At 43.5% G+C, this 18,378-nt stretch overlaps 1 protein-coding gene across 1 annotated transcript in view; it reads right to left on the bottom strand.

Moving 5' to 3' along the window:
• Positions 1 to 247: 247 nt before the first annotated feature.
• LVRN (laeverin) overlaps positions 248 to 18,378 on the bottom strand; it is a 55,976-nt gene continuing 37,845 nt past the window's right edge. The window contains exons 15-19 of the mRNA XM_014520128.2: positions 17,965 to 18,072; positions 13,401 to 13,571; positions 10,285 to 10,425; positions 5,979 to 6,054; positions 248 to 1,770 (exon numbers count right to left, since the gene is read on the bottom strand). Of these exons, the coding sequence (XP_014375614.2) occupies positions 1,624 to 1,770; positions 5,979 to 6,054; positions 10,285 to 10,425; positions 13,401 to 13,571; positions 17,965 to 18,072 (643 nt within the window). The 3' untranslated portion in view covers positions 248 to 1,623. The remainder of the gene's footprint in view (positions 1,771 to 5,978; positions 6,055 to 10,284; positions 10,426 to 13,400; positions 13,572 to 17,964; positions 18,073 to 18,378) is intronic.

Genomic DNA, 18,378 nt, shown 5'->3' on the forward strand with positions numbered 1-18,378 from the left:
ATCAATCATTGTATTATTTCTTTGATATACATGTTAGACAGACACACTCTTAATCAGTAGCAGTAATTTTAAAAATAATTTATTTAAAATTATTTTGTAAAATATATTGACAAGTATTTTCATTAATTGAAAAATGTGACCATTTTGTAAACAAGAAAGGGAGAGAGGCTGCAAATAGCTTTGAGGGAGTGGTTTGGGGATTTTAAATTCAGTGGCAAACTTTCAAATCTGGTTACCTGAAGTATTCTAAATTTAGTGGCAAACTTTCAAATCTGGTTACCTGAAGTTTGATACCTAATCCTGCTATGAGCTGCTTGTAGAGTTTTCAGCTTGTGTGGGGGCAGCAACAATGTCATTCAGCACCCTCACTCCCAATCCTGGAGTCTTTTGACGGTCAAAACAACCCCTACCCCCACTAAAACAGCTTTAAAATATGCCAGCTGAGATAAGCTTTCAAGAAGCAGCTGCTTTACTGGTGATACACCCCATTCATAATCTTTCCCCTCCCTAGAGTAGGTGCTGGGGAGACCAAGAGAATCTAACGTACGGCTCGCTGTATCAGCAAATGATGCTCCTGTCTTTGGGAATCCTCAGGTACGTTCTTAAACCAATTTTAATTCCCATTCATATCACCAGAGAGATACATGGGAGACTCAGTAGGGACTAAGAATGTGGCTATCAGTTTAGAATATGGCTATAAATTTTATTAAGAACACGACAAAGAAACTTCCACATTGGCAAGTATAAGTTTGAAATCCTGTGTGCTGCTTTGGGTTTGTTTTGTTTTCTTCTTTGTCCACTTATAGCATTACCTTCTAGTTCTTCTTGGGTTTCCTTGAGTTCTCACATAATATTGCTCTGTTCCCTGGACAATGCAATTTCATTTTTTCATAATTTGTTTAGCATATAAATGACTAAACTGTCTGAGGAGTCTATATTTCCACCAACTGTAAATTTAATACACTGATTTTAGTAGTAACAGCCTGAGTTCTATCTGGCTGTTAGTTATTACCCTCAAAAGAAGGGTAAATGACATAGATGCAAAACATTTATTATAATAAAAAAAATTATTATAATAAAAGTTTTGTTTCTTTTGTCCTTACCTCTGGGGATCAGAACACATTCATGAGTTGAAGTTCAATAACACTTCCCTAAACAATCTCCATTTCAGACATACTGAAACTGAGACTCAGAGAAATTAAGTGATTTGCCTAAGATCACAAAACAAATCGGTGACAGAGAAGAGATGAAGCCCCAATTTGCAGCTCTGTGTTGAAAGCACTGCCTCCAAGGTGTTGTCAAATTAAATACATTGTTGCAGAATATTCCTGACTTTGTTTATAACCAAGTCTCTCAAGCATCATCCAGATGGTAAACAAGATAAATCTAATATGCAGTTATGTTTCTTGTCATCATCTTGTAGAATGTCGTTCCTCCTTGATGAATCAGGTTAGCACTGCTTTGCAGCTGGGATGGCAAACCCCAGAATTCTTTGGTTTGGAATACAAGGTGACATTCCTTCACACAACAAAATGTGTGCATCCTCTAATTAAACCATAAAGTGAATATTAAAATGTGAGTAAGTCACACACTAAAAATATATATTTGAAAGTTTTTCAGAAGTCAATCATCTATATTTTTCTGCAACCAGTCAGTCACTCGGGCAATGAGTTTTGCTTTCTCTTTATTTTCTAATTTTGCAGACTGTAATCTTGTAGTAGTAGAAATCCTTTCATTCTCTTCCAGTGTAGCATTATAAAAGAGCTGCAACTGAAGAAATATGCACATAAAGTTAGACTATGTAGTCTTACTCTGAGTGAAATAAATCACTGTATTTTTGACAGGTATCTCAAACAGAACTGGTTAGAAAAGACCATCTTTTTGGTCTTAGAATTTAATGTGAAATAATAGTGAATGCCAGGGAAGGGCTGTCATTGACTTCAGGGGCCAGAAATTCACTGTGCAATTTTTACTTTGGGGAAGATTCTGGCTTTTCAAAACTTATATATTTGTGAACCTACATTTTAAAAAGTGACAAGTGATCTTGAGGGACCAACGTAAAATATCTTTTGGGGGGTGGGGAGGGATTTGCAGAGAGTGAGAAGCCAGGTCTTTTGAAAATCAGGCCCTTAAAAGGGGAAGCAGAGATCTGCCTCTTCAGAGCACTGAGATGAGTTGGCCTTTTTTCTTGCAAAATTACTCATAACAAGAATTACAGGTGCTAAAGTTCTGGGTGCAAGGGCATAGAAAGGAGCTGTCTCTACAGTACTTGTCCAAGAGAACACCTCCTTTGCAGACAAGGACTTTTAGGATTCCTTGATACCAGACCAACCTTTTGTACCTCATCATCTTGTCTCTTTTTATCACCAGGTCACAAAATGCTTAGGCACAGGAGTAGAGGTGGATGTCATTTACTTGGATCTTAGGAAGGCCTTTGATACAGTATCTCACCCCATTCTCATAAATAAATTAAGAGGCTGTGACTAGTATATTAAGACAGAAAGACCCAATTTTCTATTGCTCATAATTTAGCAAAGTTTTAAAAGTCTGGGCTGAGATTTTTCAGATGTCTGTCTCACTGACTTTTTGTTTTTAAGAAAGTTTCAGCCAAAATGGTTCAGTTGTTTTCAGGAACAAGACATTCCTGTGATCTTTTCTTTGAGCAGTTCTAATGTCTAATTGCTTTGGAAGAGGGACTTGAAATCGAGTGGGAGACGGTGTGGTGACTGTGTCAGGAGCGCATCTTTTATTACTCTCTCTGTGAAAATACTGTTCCTGTGAAAATCCTTTATACTTGGCCATTTGTTATAAGTAGTACTATAGTATGCCTGATACCTAGTTATGGATTAGGAACCTACTGCACTGGATACCTGATAAACAAAAAAAAGGACTTCTTGCCCCAGAGATTTATGACAAGCGACAACAGAAGGACAGAATTGTCCCTGCCCCAAAGAGCCTACAATCCAAGAAGAAGACCAGAGATAACAGAAAGATACAGAGGAAAAGTAATAAGAGTACCAAACACTGTGATAGTACATCAATAGTCTAACAAGAGCTACAGAGGTAAAGCTGACATTTCCCTGAAATGGCTAGCAGCTGTTCTTATGAATCAGTTAAGGATAGGTCTACATTGTATAGTGCAGCGCCATGCAGAGATACTCAAGCTTTCTCTAAATGAAATTGTCAGGTTCTGAAAGTAGTATGACCACATTAGCATGGCACTCTACCTGAGAGGAAGGGGGAATTAATCTGGGCAGAAAGTCAGGCTAATGCTAAGGTCCAAGACATGGGAGGTGTCTCTACTTGGCATTGGTTAGGCTTCATTTAGAGTATGCAGTTCTGGGCAGTTTGTGTGTAGTTTTCAGCTCTACAGTTTAAAAAGGACGTGAGCTAGTTACAGGGTGCAGAGGCGAGTGACAAGAATGATAAAGGACTTGGAAGGAATGTCATACAAGGAGAGGCTGAACGAGTTAGGGATGATCAGCTTGTGGAAAAGGCACTTAAGAGGAGACAGGATAGCCGCTTCATATATCCAAAGAGCTGCCACAAAGAAGAGAGAAAACATTTTTTTCTCTTCCTGCAGATAGTAGGATGCAGACCAATGGCTTGGAGCTGCAGCAAAGCCATCTTACTTGAATATAAGATGACCCTGAATATAAGACAACCCCCCAAATAATTAGATTCTATGTACAGAAAATGTATACATTTGTTTTAATTGTCCAGGTATAGAATCTATATATTGGAGGTTTGCCCTGAATTTTTCCCCCTTCCACTGCTACAGCAGGGAAAATAAATCTGGGGGGGTCAGATGCCCCCCTTGCTCTCTACCCCCTCGACTTCTTCCCTCTCCCCCCCCTCCCCTCCCTTACTATCAAACCCTGCTCTCCCTGAGCACATGGAAGGGAGGGGCAAACTTGAAAACACAGACTTTGAAATAAACATACCTTTAGTAGTTCACAGTTCACATTACTACGGGTACCCATAGACTTAGTTCATCCAGAATTGATGCATTTTACCGTTTTTGAAACCACTGCAAGTTTTAGCACAGGTACTCCATAAATACACTTTTACTTTCACATAATGCTGCTTAAGACAAGAGATTTTTTTCCCATGCTGACTGGGGGAAAAACCCTCATCTTATATTTGAGTAAATACAGTAGGCTTAGATTGGACAACAGGAAAAACTTTACTGTTAGAACAGTGAGGCAGTGGAATGGACTGTCTAGGGAAGCTGTGAACTCTCCATCACTGGAGGTGTTCAAGAAGAGGCTGGACAGCCACTGGTTGGGGATGATCTAGGCCAGCGTTTCCCAACTGGTGTGGTGTGGCACACTGGTGTGCCATCAGGCATGTCCAGGTATGCTGCGGCATTTTGGGCTGGAGCCACAACCCCTGCCTGGCGGGAGCCATACTCCCCACCTGCTGCTACTGTGGACACAGACAGACAGGGAGCATGGCTCTAGCCAGGCAGGGGGCATGGCTCAGCCCAAAATGCAATCCGACTGGCTGCGTGCCGCCCCTTCCTATCAGCGTCCAGCTGGCCCCACGCTACCCCCCTCCTCCCCCGTCAGAGTTTGGCTGGCCACACACCACCACCTGCCTCTCCACATCTGGTGTGCCATGGTGCTTATTTAGGTAAGTGTGCCATGGGGCAAAAAAGGTTGGGAAATGCTGAACTAGGCAAAGTTATGCCTATGGTATACTATGGGTATTTCCCATGCTTCTGGGCTTTGCTGGTTGCCTCCACCCCGCATTTTCTGCTACAAGAGTTAGAGTTTTTAAGCCTTCCTCAGAAGCATTGGGTGTTGGCTGCAGCCAAGGCTGGGGATTTTGACTGGGGTGTGTCAATGTTTCTGCTGGGTCTTAAAATCCTGAGGTTTCTCAGGGTCAGAACAACCACCATATTTGGGGTCAGGAAGATCTTACCCCATGGTCAGACTGACATGGAATGTGCAGAGTTTTGCTTTCCTCTGTAGTGAGGGGTGTTATGTCTTGTGTTCTGTCAAGGTTGACTATGTACTTTTGCTAGGAAGTTAGACATTGGATTTGTATACAATGGTTTGGATAGGGATAATCCTGCCTGAGGCAGAGGGTTGGACTAGACAACCTATGGAGGTCCCTTCCAGCCCCACCTCTCTACGATTTGCAATTTCTCTATGACATGACTCATTCAGGTGTGGACTCACTTCCAGCTAGCTCAAAAGTTGCTGCAGGACACTGTATTGCACTGTGTTGACCTGACCAGGGTGTGTGGAGAAGGACCCAAGGTAGAAGGATGGGAAGGAAAGGAGTAAATTGGGACACAAAATCTAGTGAGCAACTGATTAGATGGAAAGAAACTAAATGGGAGTGGGGGTGTGACTGGGACTGAACTGGGCAAGGAGAATGTGTCCAGGAGGCAGGGGAATCAGAGACTGGAACTAAGATGGGACAGTAAAACTGGGACTACGATGGGGCAGTAAAACGGACATTAAGACCGGAACCCATTTGTTGAGAGGCAACATTGAGATCACAGGAGAAGCCAGCGTACCAAGGAGAACTGAGAAATGTTGGGCAAAGAGATGCCAAGATGATATCAGGAAGGAAGAAGACAGACTGCAGAGGGAGCCAGGGAACCAATGTAGTGCTGGGGAGAGTCAGAGAGATACAAATAAATGATCATTCTGGATTTTCTTTTTTTTTATGCAAGGGGAAAATCTATACAAAAAGAAGCTGCACAACAGTGGCTGTAGAAATGCTCATCTACTTGCCAAAAACGACTCATCTAAATTCCACAAAACCTCATTTCCATCCAAGGGTGCCTAACTAATTGTACAAGCATTTCTCTGACTTAGGGTGTGCAACTTAGGATGCATATTTGTAAGTGCATTTCTTGTACATGCAAAAGTAGCTTTTTAAAAGTATTAGTTCCCACATGCTTATGCAATACATTTCATGTTAATTCTTAAACACATATATTTACAAATATACATAACTACCTCTTGGATCTGTAAGTCTGTATTGACCAGTCTTTCCATACCATTTAAAACAGCATATAACGGTGCATTTCCAAACCTATAAAACAATGTAAAGATTAATGATGAAGCAAGAGAACTAGACAATATTTGGATAAATGTTACATTCATCTTTACAAACATTTCTCCCAAGCTTAGTTATTTTTGATGTTGAACTGTTGTCTAAATTAATTTTAAAATCTGAGAGTATTTCTTACTAAAAAATGGGAGGAGAACTCAGTACATTTTAAACAAGTATGCAGGATGAAAGGAACTTAAATGTAAATCATAATCTTTTATAAAATGTTTGATTTCTCTTCCTTGGTAAGAACACAACATTCATTTGAATTATCTAAGAACTGCAAACATTATCAGATTACAAAAATTAAAATTTAGTCTGGCTGGAAAAGGCTAACACAATACATTAATCTATTACTAATCATATGCCAGTATCAGGTGCACAAGTTTGAAAAAGAAAGAGCATCAAAGTAGTGAATCGGAGTCACTGGGAGCGTCTACACGTGACGCTACGTCACCATAGCAATGTGCTACAGCGATGTAACCTTTGTAGGCAAAAACCATGATGCCGCACCTACATTGCCATAGTGATGCACTCCCTTGTTATAGTGCATTGCTATGGCAATGCAGTGCCTAAAAATAACTATGCACAGTGCGCACGGTGCAGTACGGACTGTTATTGTGCAGTCTTTTAGTACTTCCAAAAGGAAGTACCATGAATGGCACGTCCCCTGGTGGCTGGGGGTGGGCACGGCTGTGCTGGTGGGGGTGGCGATGGGAGCGCAGCAGCAGTAAGCACGGAGCTTCCGCACACACCACCAGCCCTGTCACCGGTGGGGAGGGGAGGGAGTGACGACACTGGCAGCGATGACAGGGGCCGGGGGGGATTGTGGACTGCCCACAGATGCTGCCGGTGGTGTCAGCAGTGGGGGGGCAAGTGGTGACCACCTGCAGACACTGTCAACGGCAGCTTTGTGCAGGGGATGCACTGCCACCCTCAGGGGGTGCACATGCCCTCTATGCAGCACTGGTCAGGCCGCAGTTAGAGTACTGTGTCCAGTTCTGGGCACTGCACTTCAAGAGGGATGTGGCTAACCTTGAGAGGGTCCAGAGGAGGGGTCCACTCACATGGTGAGGGGGCAGCAGGCCAGGCCCTACTAAGATAGACTAAAGGGCCTAAATCTATTCAGCCTCCACAAGAGAAGACTGAGAGGGGATCTGGTGGCTGTCTATAAACTCACCGGGGGGGAACAGTGGAAAATAGGTGAGACACTGTTCCCCCAGGCACCACCTCAGATAGCAAGGAATAATGGCCACAAATTGATTGAGAATAGGTTCAAGCTTGATATCAGGAGGCATTATTTTATGGTTAGGGCTGCCAGGCTCTGGAATGGGCTCCCAAGGGAGGTGGTGCTCTCCCCTTCCTTGGGGGTCTTCAAGAGGAGGTTGGAGAGATATCTGGCTGGGAGATTTTGATCCCAGTACTTGTTTCTGCCCAGGGCAGGGGGTCAGACTTGATGATCTGTTCAAGTCCCTTCCAACCCTAGAAACTATTAAACTATGCGTCGCCCCTGGGAAATACTAAATGATGGTGCAGTAACAATGGTGCCATAATGGCATGTTATATCATAGAATCTGAGTCATGGTGTTCAGCTATGGAATAAACAGGCTCAACACTATTGTAATCGTGGAATTTATATCCATTTTACTAGCCCCAAATTTGACCTGATAAGTTTAAAAAGTAATCCCAAGTATTTGCATTGTATTTTTATTAGTACAGTAGCTGCAAGGAGACTGTACATAACTAATAAATATAATATGGCTTTTAATTTTAAAATAATAAAAAGGCCAAATTCAGAGCAGGTTTCACAGCAGTATAAACATGGCATGTTCCACAGCAGTAGAAGACTTCTACAAGGTGACAGGTTGTAGATGCACTGACTGTCTTTAAATTGATGCATCTTTAGGGGCTAAATTATTCCACCGCTTCCTTGTCCCCCTCCCACAATTGGCTACATTAAGGGCATGCTACTAGCTGTGGTCCCCGAGACCTTTCCACCAGTCAAGCATGGGAGGAAAGAATCACAAGCGTGCATGTGCCTGTTGCAGCATCTCAAACCAATTTGAGATGCCGCAAGAGACACGCTGAAAACAAAAACATGTTCCCCGCACTGCATATTTCCAGTGTGGGCTCAAAATTTAATACCTGGATTTCCAGCTATCAAATAAAAGCACCCAGGAGAAAAGCAGCGCAGAGCACGGTTCCCCACTGTGCCCTAAGGCAAGCCGGGGCCTGGACCTCCGGAGACGCTCTGGCATCCAGCCAGTGTCTCTATGGTGCCCCTGCTGCCCTGGCATGCTGCGTTCGTATGCGGGGCAAGCACGAGCAGCGCAAGGCTGTGACCTGGGTGTTGTCAATGTGTGGGGGTTGTATGGGGGTGTGGGGTTGGTTGGAGGCTGTGGGTCCCCCACAGGGCCCACAGCCCCCCTCCCCCCGCAGCAATAGTGGCCATGGGGTGCTCAGGGCCCACTGCAGACAGAGCTCCTCTGTGGTGTGGCACATCCCTGGCCACCTTAGACCCAGCACCACCTGTGCCACTTGATGTAGGTCTGGCCGGGTGAGGCACGGAACGGGGCCACACACCTTCAGGCAGCGCCAGGCTGCTCAGGCTATCACCCGCGGCACAGTGCTGCTCACAGGGACCACGTGTTGTGCCGGGCTGGGTCCTGCTTCTGTGGAACAGGACTGGCCTGATGGCGCGCAGGGCCTGTGCAAGCAGGACTCAGCCCAGTACAACATGTGGTCCCTGTGAATGGTGCTGGGCCCCAGATAACATGCAACAAGCAGCACAGGTGGCACTGGGTCTGAGGTGGCTGGGGCCATGCTGCTGCTGATGGGGGCGGGGGGCGGGCTGTAGCACTTAGTGGGGGGGCAGGCTGTGAGCGAAGGGGGTAGGGGCAGATCTGATTTTTCTATGACAAAAACCCCCAAAAAGTAAATGCCAAAGCATATAGAAATTTAGGATTTCTTTTATTATGATTTGAGAGCCACTGGTAGGCTTCCAAATCGCTTTAAACTTGTAACTATATCAAATAAAACATTCCCCAAATGATCCCTCTCTATATAGTGGTGTTTCATTTTAATAGCAGAAGAACACTATTTGCGGTACTGTAATAAGAGAATTTGGGTTTCTTATCAACTAATTTGCATTTTTTAAACAAGGAACACCAGGATCTCCGCTGGTAAGAGAAGTGGCGAGACTCGGGCAGAAAAGCCTGTCCAAGGCCAGCACTGGGCACCCAGATGGAGGGCAGATGAGGTGGCTGACCTCTTGGCCATTTGGGGCCAATAGGACCCGTTTGACAGTTCAAAGTGGACCATCACAAGGAGCACATCTTCTGGGCGATAGCTGCCCAGATGGCAGAGTGGAGGTACCCCATCCAGGTCTGGCTGCATGTCTAAGGGGGTGGATGCTATCACAGGTGGCAGTAGGTATAGGTGACATATAGTGGGCCACAGGGGCAGGCACATGCCCCCCCTGAAATTGGCCCTTGCCAGCTGGGGAGTGGGGAATGCCAGCCCTTTCCCTGATACCTGCTTGCTCTTAAGGCTTCATTTATCCATTCTCCAGATTTCCAAAGTGGCTCCCGCTCCCTTCCCAGCACCTTTTCTTTATATCTGCTCCTAACACCCCACCCTCACATGACCAGTTATTCTCCTGGCACCAATGGCTTGGTCACACCCACTTCTTTTCATATAGATGGATAAGAGCCTCATGATATATGCCTTCAGTTTAAATCCTTGTGCCACCAGGTGTACCTGAAAATCTTTGGGTATACCAACCATCATGCTAATAAGCAATACATAATAGTAACTGATAATATTTTATATTTATACATTGTTTTTCACCACCACAGTGCACAAAGCACTTCATAAGGTTATGTAATAAAGAACCAGGTAAATGGGAAATACAGGTACCTGCAGAGTTGAAGCCTGCAGTTAGATTCTACAGCAGTGGTTTTCAACCTGTGGTCCACAGACCCCTGGGGGTCCATAGGCTGTTCAAGGGGCCCATGAAAGATGACTATAATCAAAAGTACATGAATATCCACACTTACAATTCAAAAAGGTCCGAGCCTCCCTTTCAAATTTTTTGCAAATGAAATAGGTTGAAACCCACTGCTCTACTGCAAAAACTTAAAAGGCTGAAGCAGAAGCCAGAGAACAAGCTGAAGAATAAAGGTCAATGCCACCAGCTGGAGCTTGCCATACCTTTCTTGTAAAAGTGGCCAATTTTCTGTCACAAATTTCCATATTATACGTAGCCCAGTATCAGTAGCTGCCAAGTTGTAAATGAGAAATATCGTATTATTAGAAGAAAATAATGATCCGTTGACACCAGACTCCATGTATCTGTTGAAAAATGTTAAAAAGTGTAACTATCTTAAAAAAAATAAAAGCAGCATTTGCAGCCAAAACAGTACTTTTAAATAAGTTATCTATCTTCCATGTTTTCACTGAGTTTCAAATTATCAGCATGCAAACATAGCAGTGCATAGAGTGTGGATATACTTACTGCATCTTTGCAGTAATGAGGGAAAAAAGGGCCAAAATATTTCCTTCAGAGGAAAACCCAAGGAAAGGTACAGTGCCTCTGTACCTTTCCCCCAACCTTCCCCTTTCCTAGCATACCTGTTCTGTCTCCTCATATGCCCCTATAATGTCAAAAGTGACAGCTGGCACAGGAAGCTGTTATGCTGCCTTCACATGGTTTATAGCAATGGAATTTATTCTAATACAACAGGGATGCCCCGTAGTGGCAAATTGCCAAAAATGGCCTAATAGGAGTAAGTGTACATGACAGATCAGAAAATCCAGTTTCAGTGGCTTTTATATATATGCTAAGCATGTTACATTTAAAGTCATTGGGCACATCTACACATGCATTTACTCTAGCCCAAATTTACTCTGGTGCAAGCTAATCCAGTGTCAGGGTTTTTGAGCAGGCATTTACACATGCAGAGACAAGGTAAAAAATATGCACCAAGTTCCCTGCAGCCTTGCAATGGGCCTCTGTACCCACTGGGTGGGGAGCTCCAGGCTCCCCCTGGGTGCTAGTCCAGAGGATGACAGGTAGCACCAGGCCAGGAGACAGTTGTCCTAGGGGCCCTAGGGGCCTGCCTGCTGCTGGGGCAGGGACAATGTCCCCCTGCTCTGCCAGCAGGGAGCTCCTGGCCCAGGCTCCCTGATCAGGGTCACAGGGTTTGGAAGGAGCAGGTCCCAGCCCCTTGCCCTGATCTGCCTGTGGGGCAGCTAGCAGCTAGCTGGGACTGGCCCAGTCAGGAGCAGGTCCCAGACAACTCCAAGCAGGGTGGGGAACTGTTCCCATGCAGGGAGTTCCCAGTTTCCGCTCCACAACTGCAACTGCAATCACCGAGTGGGGCTGGGCAGCTTGTTTCCAGCCCCTGCTCTACAATTGGTGAGTGGGGGCTGGAAGCTCCCTTGTGCCGGGGCAGGGGGATATTGTCCTGACAGCAGGGAGCTCCCACCACTGGCTCCGCAACCACAGGGCCGCTGCTGGGAGATCAACCACGGAGCTCAGGCTGGGAGATAAGGGTCTCCCAGGCCCCTGCTTGCAATCTTGGAGCAGGGAATTTGGAGCTCCTTGCTGCCAGGGCAAGGGGAGATAGTCCCTGCCCAGGCTCCTATGGTGGAGCCCACCTGGGCAGCAGGCAGCTCCTGGTGGCAGGGGGTTATGTCCTGCCCCCTGATGGATGGCTGACCAGGAGCAGATTTTGCTCCAGATCAGAAGTCTATAGAGGAGTTCTACAATGTCATTATTAATCCCAAGTAAATTTGCTACTTGCATTTGCAGGTGGCAAATTTACTCAGGATTAAGAAGGTTTACTGCAAAGTAAGCACGTGCACGTGTAGATGCACATGCACATGCTTCACAGTAAACTATGCTAATGCAAAGTTAAGCATCTCATGTGGATGCACCCACTAAGAGTTATTAATTGACTTTTTGAAGAGAAAGACTGCACTTCAAGTGATGAATAATTTACTGAATTACTGTATTTACTTAAATATAAGATGACCCTGAATGTAAGACAAACTCCAATAACTAGATTCTATGTATGTAAAAAATATACATTTGTTATCATTTTCCAGGTATGGAATCTAATTATTGGAGGTTTGCCTTGAATATGTCCCCTCCCACTGCTACAACAGGGAAAATTAAATCTGGGGAATCAGGTAGTCCCCTTGCTCTTTACCCCACAACTTCCTCTGCCTGCAAGCCCTTCCCTCCCTCCCCCCCGCTTTACTGGCAGAACTTGCTCTCCCTAAGCACATAGAAGTGAGGAGCAACTTTGAAAACACTGATCTTGAAATAAGCATATGTGTAGTAAAGTGTATGTAGTACCCTTAGACTTAATTCATCCAGAATTGATGCATTTAACCTTTTTCTCAAACTGCTACAAGCTTTAGCACAGGCACTTCATAAATACATTTTTAAGTAGCTTTTTTGTACCTATGATATTAGTGCAAAGGCAAATGCTCAAGATTTACTGTACAGTTCATTGGGCTGGACCCCAGCAAAGTCAACCACATTTCAAGCCATGATGACCCCAGAGCTCAGCACTGCTCAGTACCCCACTACTCTGGATAGCCCCGCATGAAGGATCCATGTGCTAATTAGCATCCCCCACTCATGACTGGAACTAGGTGTTCTAGTTACGAGTCCTTGGATCCTTCAAAAATGTATGTGCAGATGACATGCAGGGCAACCTGGTCCAGCTCCACCTCATTGAGGGCAAGGCCACATTAATCATATGCAACAGACAGAGAGGGGGCAACAGAGGGATTCTGCATAAACTATTTGGGGCCCATTTGGTGATAGCTGCCAGACATTTGAGACCGGTGAAGAAACAGAAATCACTGGAAATAGGAAAGAAAGGTACAGCTCAGCTGTAGGAATAAAGAGGAAGTCAAACTGTATGCAATGTAGTGGCTTACCATGACTCGAAAAAAGTTGGCACTGAGGGGGACCTACCATATATCTTATTCAGATGGGCTATACTAACCTATTTGCTTTATATGGGCCCTGTGTTTTATAGTCATGCTCAGGGTTGGCTGTATTTAATCAATTGCACAGTTAGTCCCATTACTGAGCATATGCTGCTTTTGGCAACAGTTTAATGATAAACAATGTATTTAATGAGGTTTCCTTGTATGTGAATGTAAGATGAGCATGCTGATTTTTTCCCCATGCTGATTGTAAACTCACCTTGTATTTGAGTGAATACAGTAATGTCTATTTTTGCCCTAAACCTGGGAAATCATTCTATGCTTTTATACACAATAAAATACAATTTGATCAAGGTCACCTGTGAAGTAACCAAGATTCTCTGGTACAACCCATGGCATAAAGCAGTATGTCCTTATCATCTGTTGTGGAATTATCATGATGGTACATTTCCCATGCAAATTCCCATTCTTTATCACTTCCCATTGCAATACCATAACAAAAGATTGTTCTTCTAACAAAAGCAGGAATCCTGTAAAATAGAATATGACAAATGCCACTGTATTCCTACAAAATTAAAGTGAGTGTTTAATGAATGGCAGAAAAATATTTACATTTAATTACAATTAGAACATTCATAAAAGTGAAACAGAACATAAATATTAAACCAGCTAGATTTGATTACTTCAATGTTTTGATATGATCTGAAAATCAACACAAATAAGATTTTTGAGAATAAGGATGAACTGAAAAGTTTTTTAATATAAATCACAAAAGTCTGTCTTAGCCAAAATCAATATTGACCATATTGACCATTATCATTGTGTCCTACAACAACACAATGATGCCATAACATGCCACAATTGCATTTGTGTGAAAATGCTACACCCAGAAGGCTTTTTGGAAGTATCTCCATGGAGCTCAGGTGATAAGAAAGGACTAACCATTTCCAGAAAAGCTAAATGCTTCAAGAGTGCAAGCTTGAGAGAGAATGGGTGCTTTTTCATGCACCAGACTCCCTCCTGCTACTTCAGAGGGTAAGTCCTACAAGTGATAATGAATTTTGTAAAATTCTATGATGTCTATGAATTTTGTGTCTATAGCACTACTCATTTGGACAGTTCATGGCTCTGAAGAGCTGCAACACTACACAGAGTTCCAGCAACACAGTGCTTCAGGGAATATACTAATTTAGCTATGTAAATATTGTTCTTCTGAATGAAAGAGAGCCAAACCTGGTAATTATGTGGTAGGTGTGGGAACAGAGGGGCAATAGTTCATAATATATTCTTTCCACATATTGTATAAAAAAAATCACTACAAATTCTTCCATGAAACAGAGAGCAGCATGCCTGAAAGGGGTCAGGAAGATGGTTGCTCTCCATGGCAGTGTTCTTTTTCAAATATGTGAGGATTTCACAATAGAAGGTAAAGATCATGCTGTCAGCTTTTGGTAGAATAATTCCATTGTGAACATCAATCTGATGAGGATGTACAGGAAGCAATCGAGTAACATAAAGGCACTGGACTAGCACAAAAACGGGATTTTTTCCTGCAGATTGAGAGTCTTTTATATACACCCCCATGTATTCCAACACAGATCAACAAATATTTCCTAGTTTGTAAGAAGTCCATCTTTAGACTCATACTGTAGAAAACTGCACCCTGGGAGATAAGCATTTTAAGGATTATGGAAAATGGAAAAGCGTTGATTTTGAAAACAGTCTTGCAAGCTTAACTGTAGCATTTGCTGCTGTTACTCTTCAATAATATGAATAATCTGTTCAGGATATTGAACAGTGCTTAATATTTGTGATGCTTTTCAGTTTTCCTTTAAAAGTAAGTTTTATTAAAAAACTACTTCAAAAACATTATGAAATGCAAGTTTAGCTAACATAAATTATTGCATGGAGATAGATATAAATACCCCAAAACATTTCTGTTCACTTTTAGTAACTACAGTAAATAAAAAACAAATATAAAATATTAATAACTAAACATAGTGCTAGTGCCAATACTCACCAGTGCCAATACTATCACAATTGCATAGAGAAACAACAAGAGGAAAGGGAGAGAGAGAAAAGTAAGAATTTCAATATATTAGAAAGGCTTTTCAGCAATGGAATACTCTAAAACAGTGCTGTTGACAACTATAAGCTATTCTTATATTCATGGCAGTCCAACATACACTTTTGATTTCAGCTTTTAACATTCATTTAGTGTATTTCTTAATATATTCTGATAGTAGGTTTTTTAAATTTATTACACAGTCTTAAAACAATATTTTAATTAATCTAATGAAAATAAACATTGTAACTATACAGCATACCAATGTTAGCCATATGTAAGAAAGTCACAATGTATGACTTTTACAATGTAACAAAGTTAGTGGTTACACGGAAATCTTGATTTTTGAATTCCTGTTGTCTGCTCAGTTAGATTCTGAGCTTTATGTTGCATTGAGAATGGATGTCATAGGTGAAGAGTACTTTAAGCTACCTATTAAAATCCTGCCTAAGACCTGACTCATGCAAATGGGTGCTCATAAACCCTCAGAAAGATCCACTTATATCAAAAAAGTTAAAAATAACTGCCTAGCAAATCAGACCCTCAGGGCCAGGTCTGATAAAAGGAGTTCAAAATGTGAAAGCCAGAACTCCTAATGAGGTGTCTAGTCATCATATACAATACACGGGGAGACTTTCTGTCAAAATAGGGTCTGAAACATCAAGCCTGCTAAGCAGAGGTGCCTACAGTAAATACACCAAGCTAGCAATTACCTAGAGCTGGTCAACTGAAAACACTGATTGATGCCTTTGTTTAGAGAAAGTTGGTCAGCAGATAACAGTAGCCTCAGGGAAGTTGTCAGTGTTCATGCACACCCACAAAGAACCTGAGGACTTAGGTTTCTCCTGTTAGGTCCATCAATTGGCAGAATGCATGAGTATATCTACACAAACCTTCTGCCAGGTGGCAGCAGAGGCCTTCTTTTACTTGGCGAAATAGCATTATCCTGCTGACATAAAGAAAGCATTCTATGGCTGGAGTTTAAGCCAGAACTGTGTCCTGAATTCTGACCCCTGGACACCTCACTCAGGGCTGAAAGGGAAGGCCTCCATCCACTCAGGACCTAGGGCCTGAAACCTTCAGCTCTTAGCACTTTCTTTTCAAGAATAAAATATGCACACTGTTTTCTAATATGGAAAGGGGGAGACCCTGTTTTTATAACAGAGCACTGGCTAGAGCCCTCCTATAGCTGGGGAGGGCTGTCCAACTTTTAAGTGGTTGGGGACTGCACTAGTGTGGGACACATGCCTCCTGGCCTGCACACCACCCAGGTGCACCTCCCCCCCACACACACACTGTGCGACAAGCCCTCACGCTACACATGTGGGCACACTGCTCCTTCTGCTGTGTTTGTCCATGCTGCACGCAAATGCTCCCTCTCCCCCGTCATCCGCTGTGCTGCACCACACATGGACAACCTACTCCTACCCCCACAGACATCACTGTATATATGTCCCCAGCCCCCTCCCGATATCCCCAGATGGCATCACCCTGCCCTACCCAGGGAGCAGGGCAGGACACACAAGCTGGAGAAGGGAAGGAGAACCTGGAGGCTCTGGCTGCTCATGCAGCTAAAGTGAAAGAGGGGAGTGGTGGCCAGCCAAAAGCCCCCAGACTGCAAAAGTAGCCCCTCATGGGCTGCCAGTTGGAGAGGCCCCGCCCTAAGGGGGATACAAGCCCACACCTCTTAGGTAAGTGCCCTCACCACCAAATTAGAAGCTATTTTAGGATGAAGGCACTCTCCACTCTTTTTAAAGCTGCTCCACTCTGCAAAAAAGAACACATGATTCACTGGGTCAGAAATAACACAAGTGGGAGCATAGCTGTGTTAGTGGTAAGGGCACTTCCCTGGAAGGGCTAGTCCTGGATTCCAGCCCGTTTGTAGAACTGCAATGCATTCTATTCAATGACTGTTTCACATGAATACTCTCAAGGCAGAAGAACCTGCTCTTACATCTCCTTGCACAAGTGCCCCAGCAGCTGAATTACTGTTTAAAGGGGTAGGGGTATGAGCAGCACAACACCAGTGTTTTAAAGCAAAGCAATGGTCATCACTGCATTTTGCAAGGAGCCTGATCCCATCACTGCACATTAAGTGTGCTCTAACACACACCAAGGAATATGGCAGAATGTCTGTTTTCTGGCTTCTAATTGAGCATAGGCATGAAATAGGCAATTTTGTTAAAACTGAGATGCTTCTATACATGTTCAGAAGCAGTACTTTTAGGCGTCTTTAAATTAACTTGGGAACTGTAGTCATGAACACTATGATGTCTATGAATTTTGTGAGCCTAGGCAGCTGAGTGAGGGTTTTCAGGATCGCTACTTTGGACACAGCTACCTAAATTCCAAATAAGACCTGTATTAGGCACAGAATGGGCCAGATCCCAAATAGGATTTAAGTCAGTAAATCCCGATAGCTATTACTAACTGATAGTTGGGCAGCAGCACTTGCAGAATGAGTTGGTGGTCTCAGATGGAGCAGGTGCCCGTATTAGAAAAATAAAGCACTGATTACACAAGCTAAAGATTGAACAGATGCTCACAGATCAAAGCTGAGGCAAACTGATAGGGCTGTGTGAACTCCTTGTGCTGTCACTGCCTGTACTTTCCCAAGTAAGCAGAATCAATCTTCACAGCAGTCAGTCTTTCTGCATCCTTTAGAGCATGACATTTACTTGAAGTAATATGCAGTGTTTTTTTGAAGTTATATTTTTTACAATTTAGTTCATCCCATGTTGTGGAGATAAAAAAGGGAGTATGCAAGGTGCCTCCCATATGCAGCACACCCCATGAAATGGCCTTTTAAATGTGTATCCAGCTTACGCATGCATATCTATAATACTATAGTATCTTACTGATCCTTGGGGTTGTCCATCCACTTGGCATAGAGTTCCGAACATAGATCTAAACAGTCTTGCAGACCCAACCAACATGCTTTTCTAAGAAGATGTTCCAAGTAAGTTCTGGAAGGGAAGCCAGAATAATAATAAAAAGGTACTTATTACTAGGCCTGTGCGAAGTGGCTAGCATTCACTTCGGATTCAGCCAATTCGGGGGACAGTGATTCAATTCAGTGATTCGAATCACTGTCCCAAATCGATTCAGCCAAATCTGATTTGGAGATTCGGCCACTGCCAAATCGGCCGACTCTCTGAATCAAGCAGGCCCCGTCCCCCACCCACTGTCCCAGCCCCATCGATGGCTGCCCCCAGCCTCCCGGCTATTTAAAAAAAACAACCCCCCACTCACTGGCTGCTGCCAGGCGGGGG

Source organism: Alligator sinensis, unplaced genomic scaffold (assembly GCF_000455745.1).
Source record: "Alligator sinensis unplaced genomic scaffold, ASM45574v1 scaffold609_2, whole genome shotgun sequence".
NCBI lineage: Eukaryota > Metazoa > Chordata > Crocodylia > Alligatoridae > Alligator > Alligator sinensis.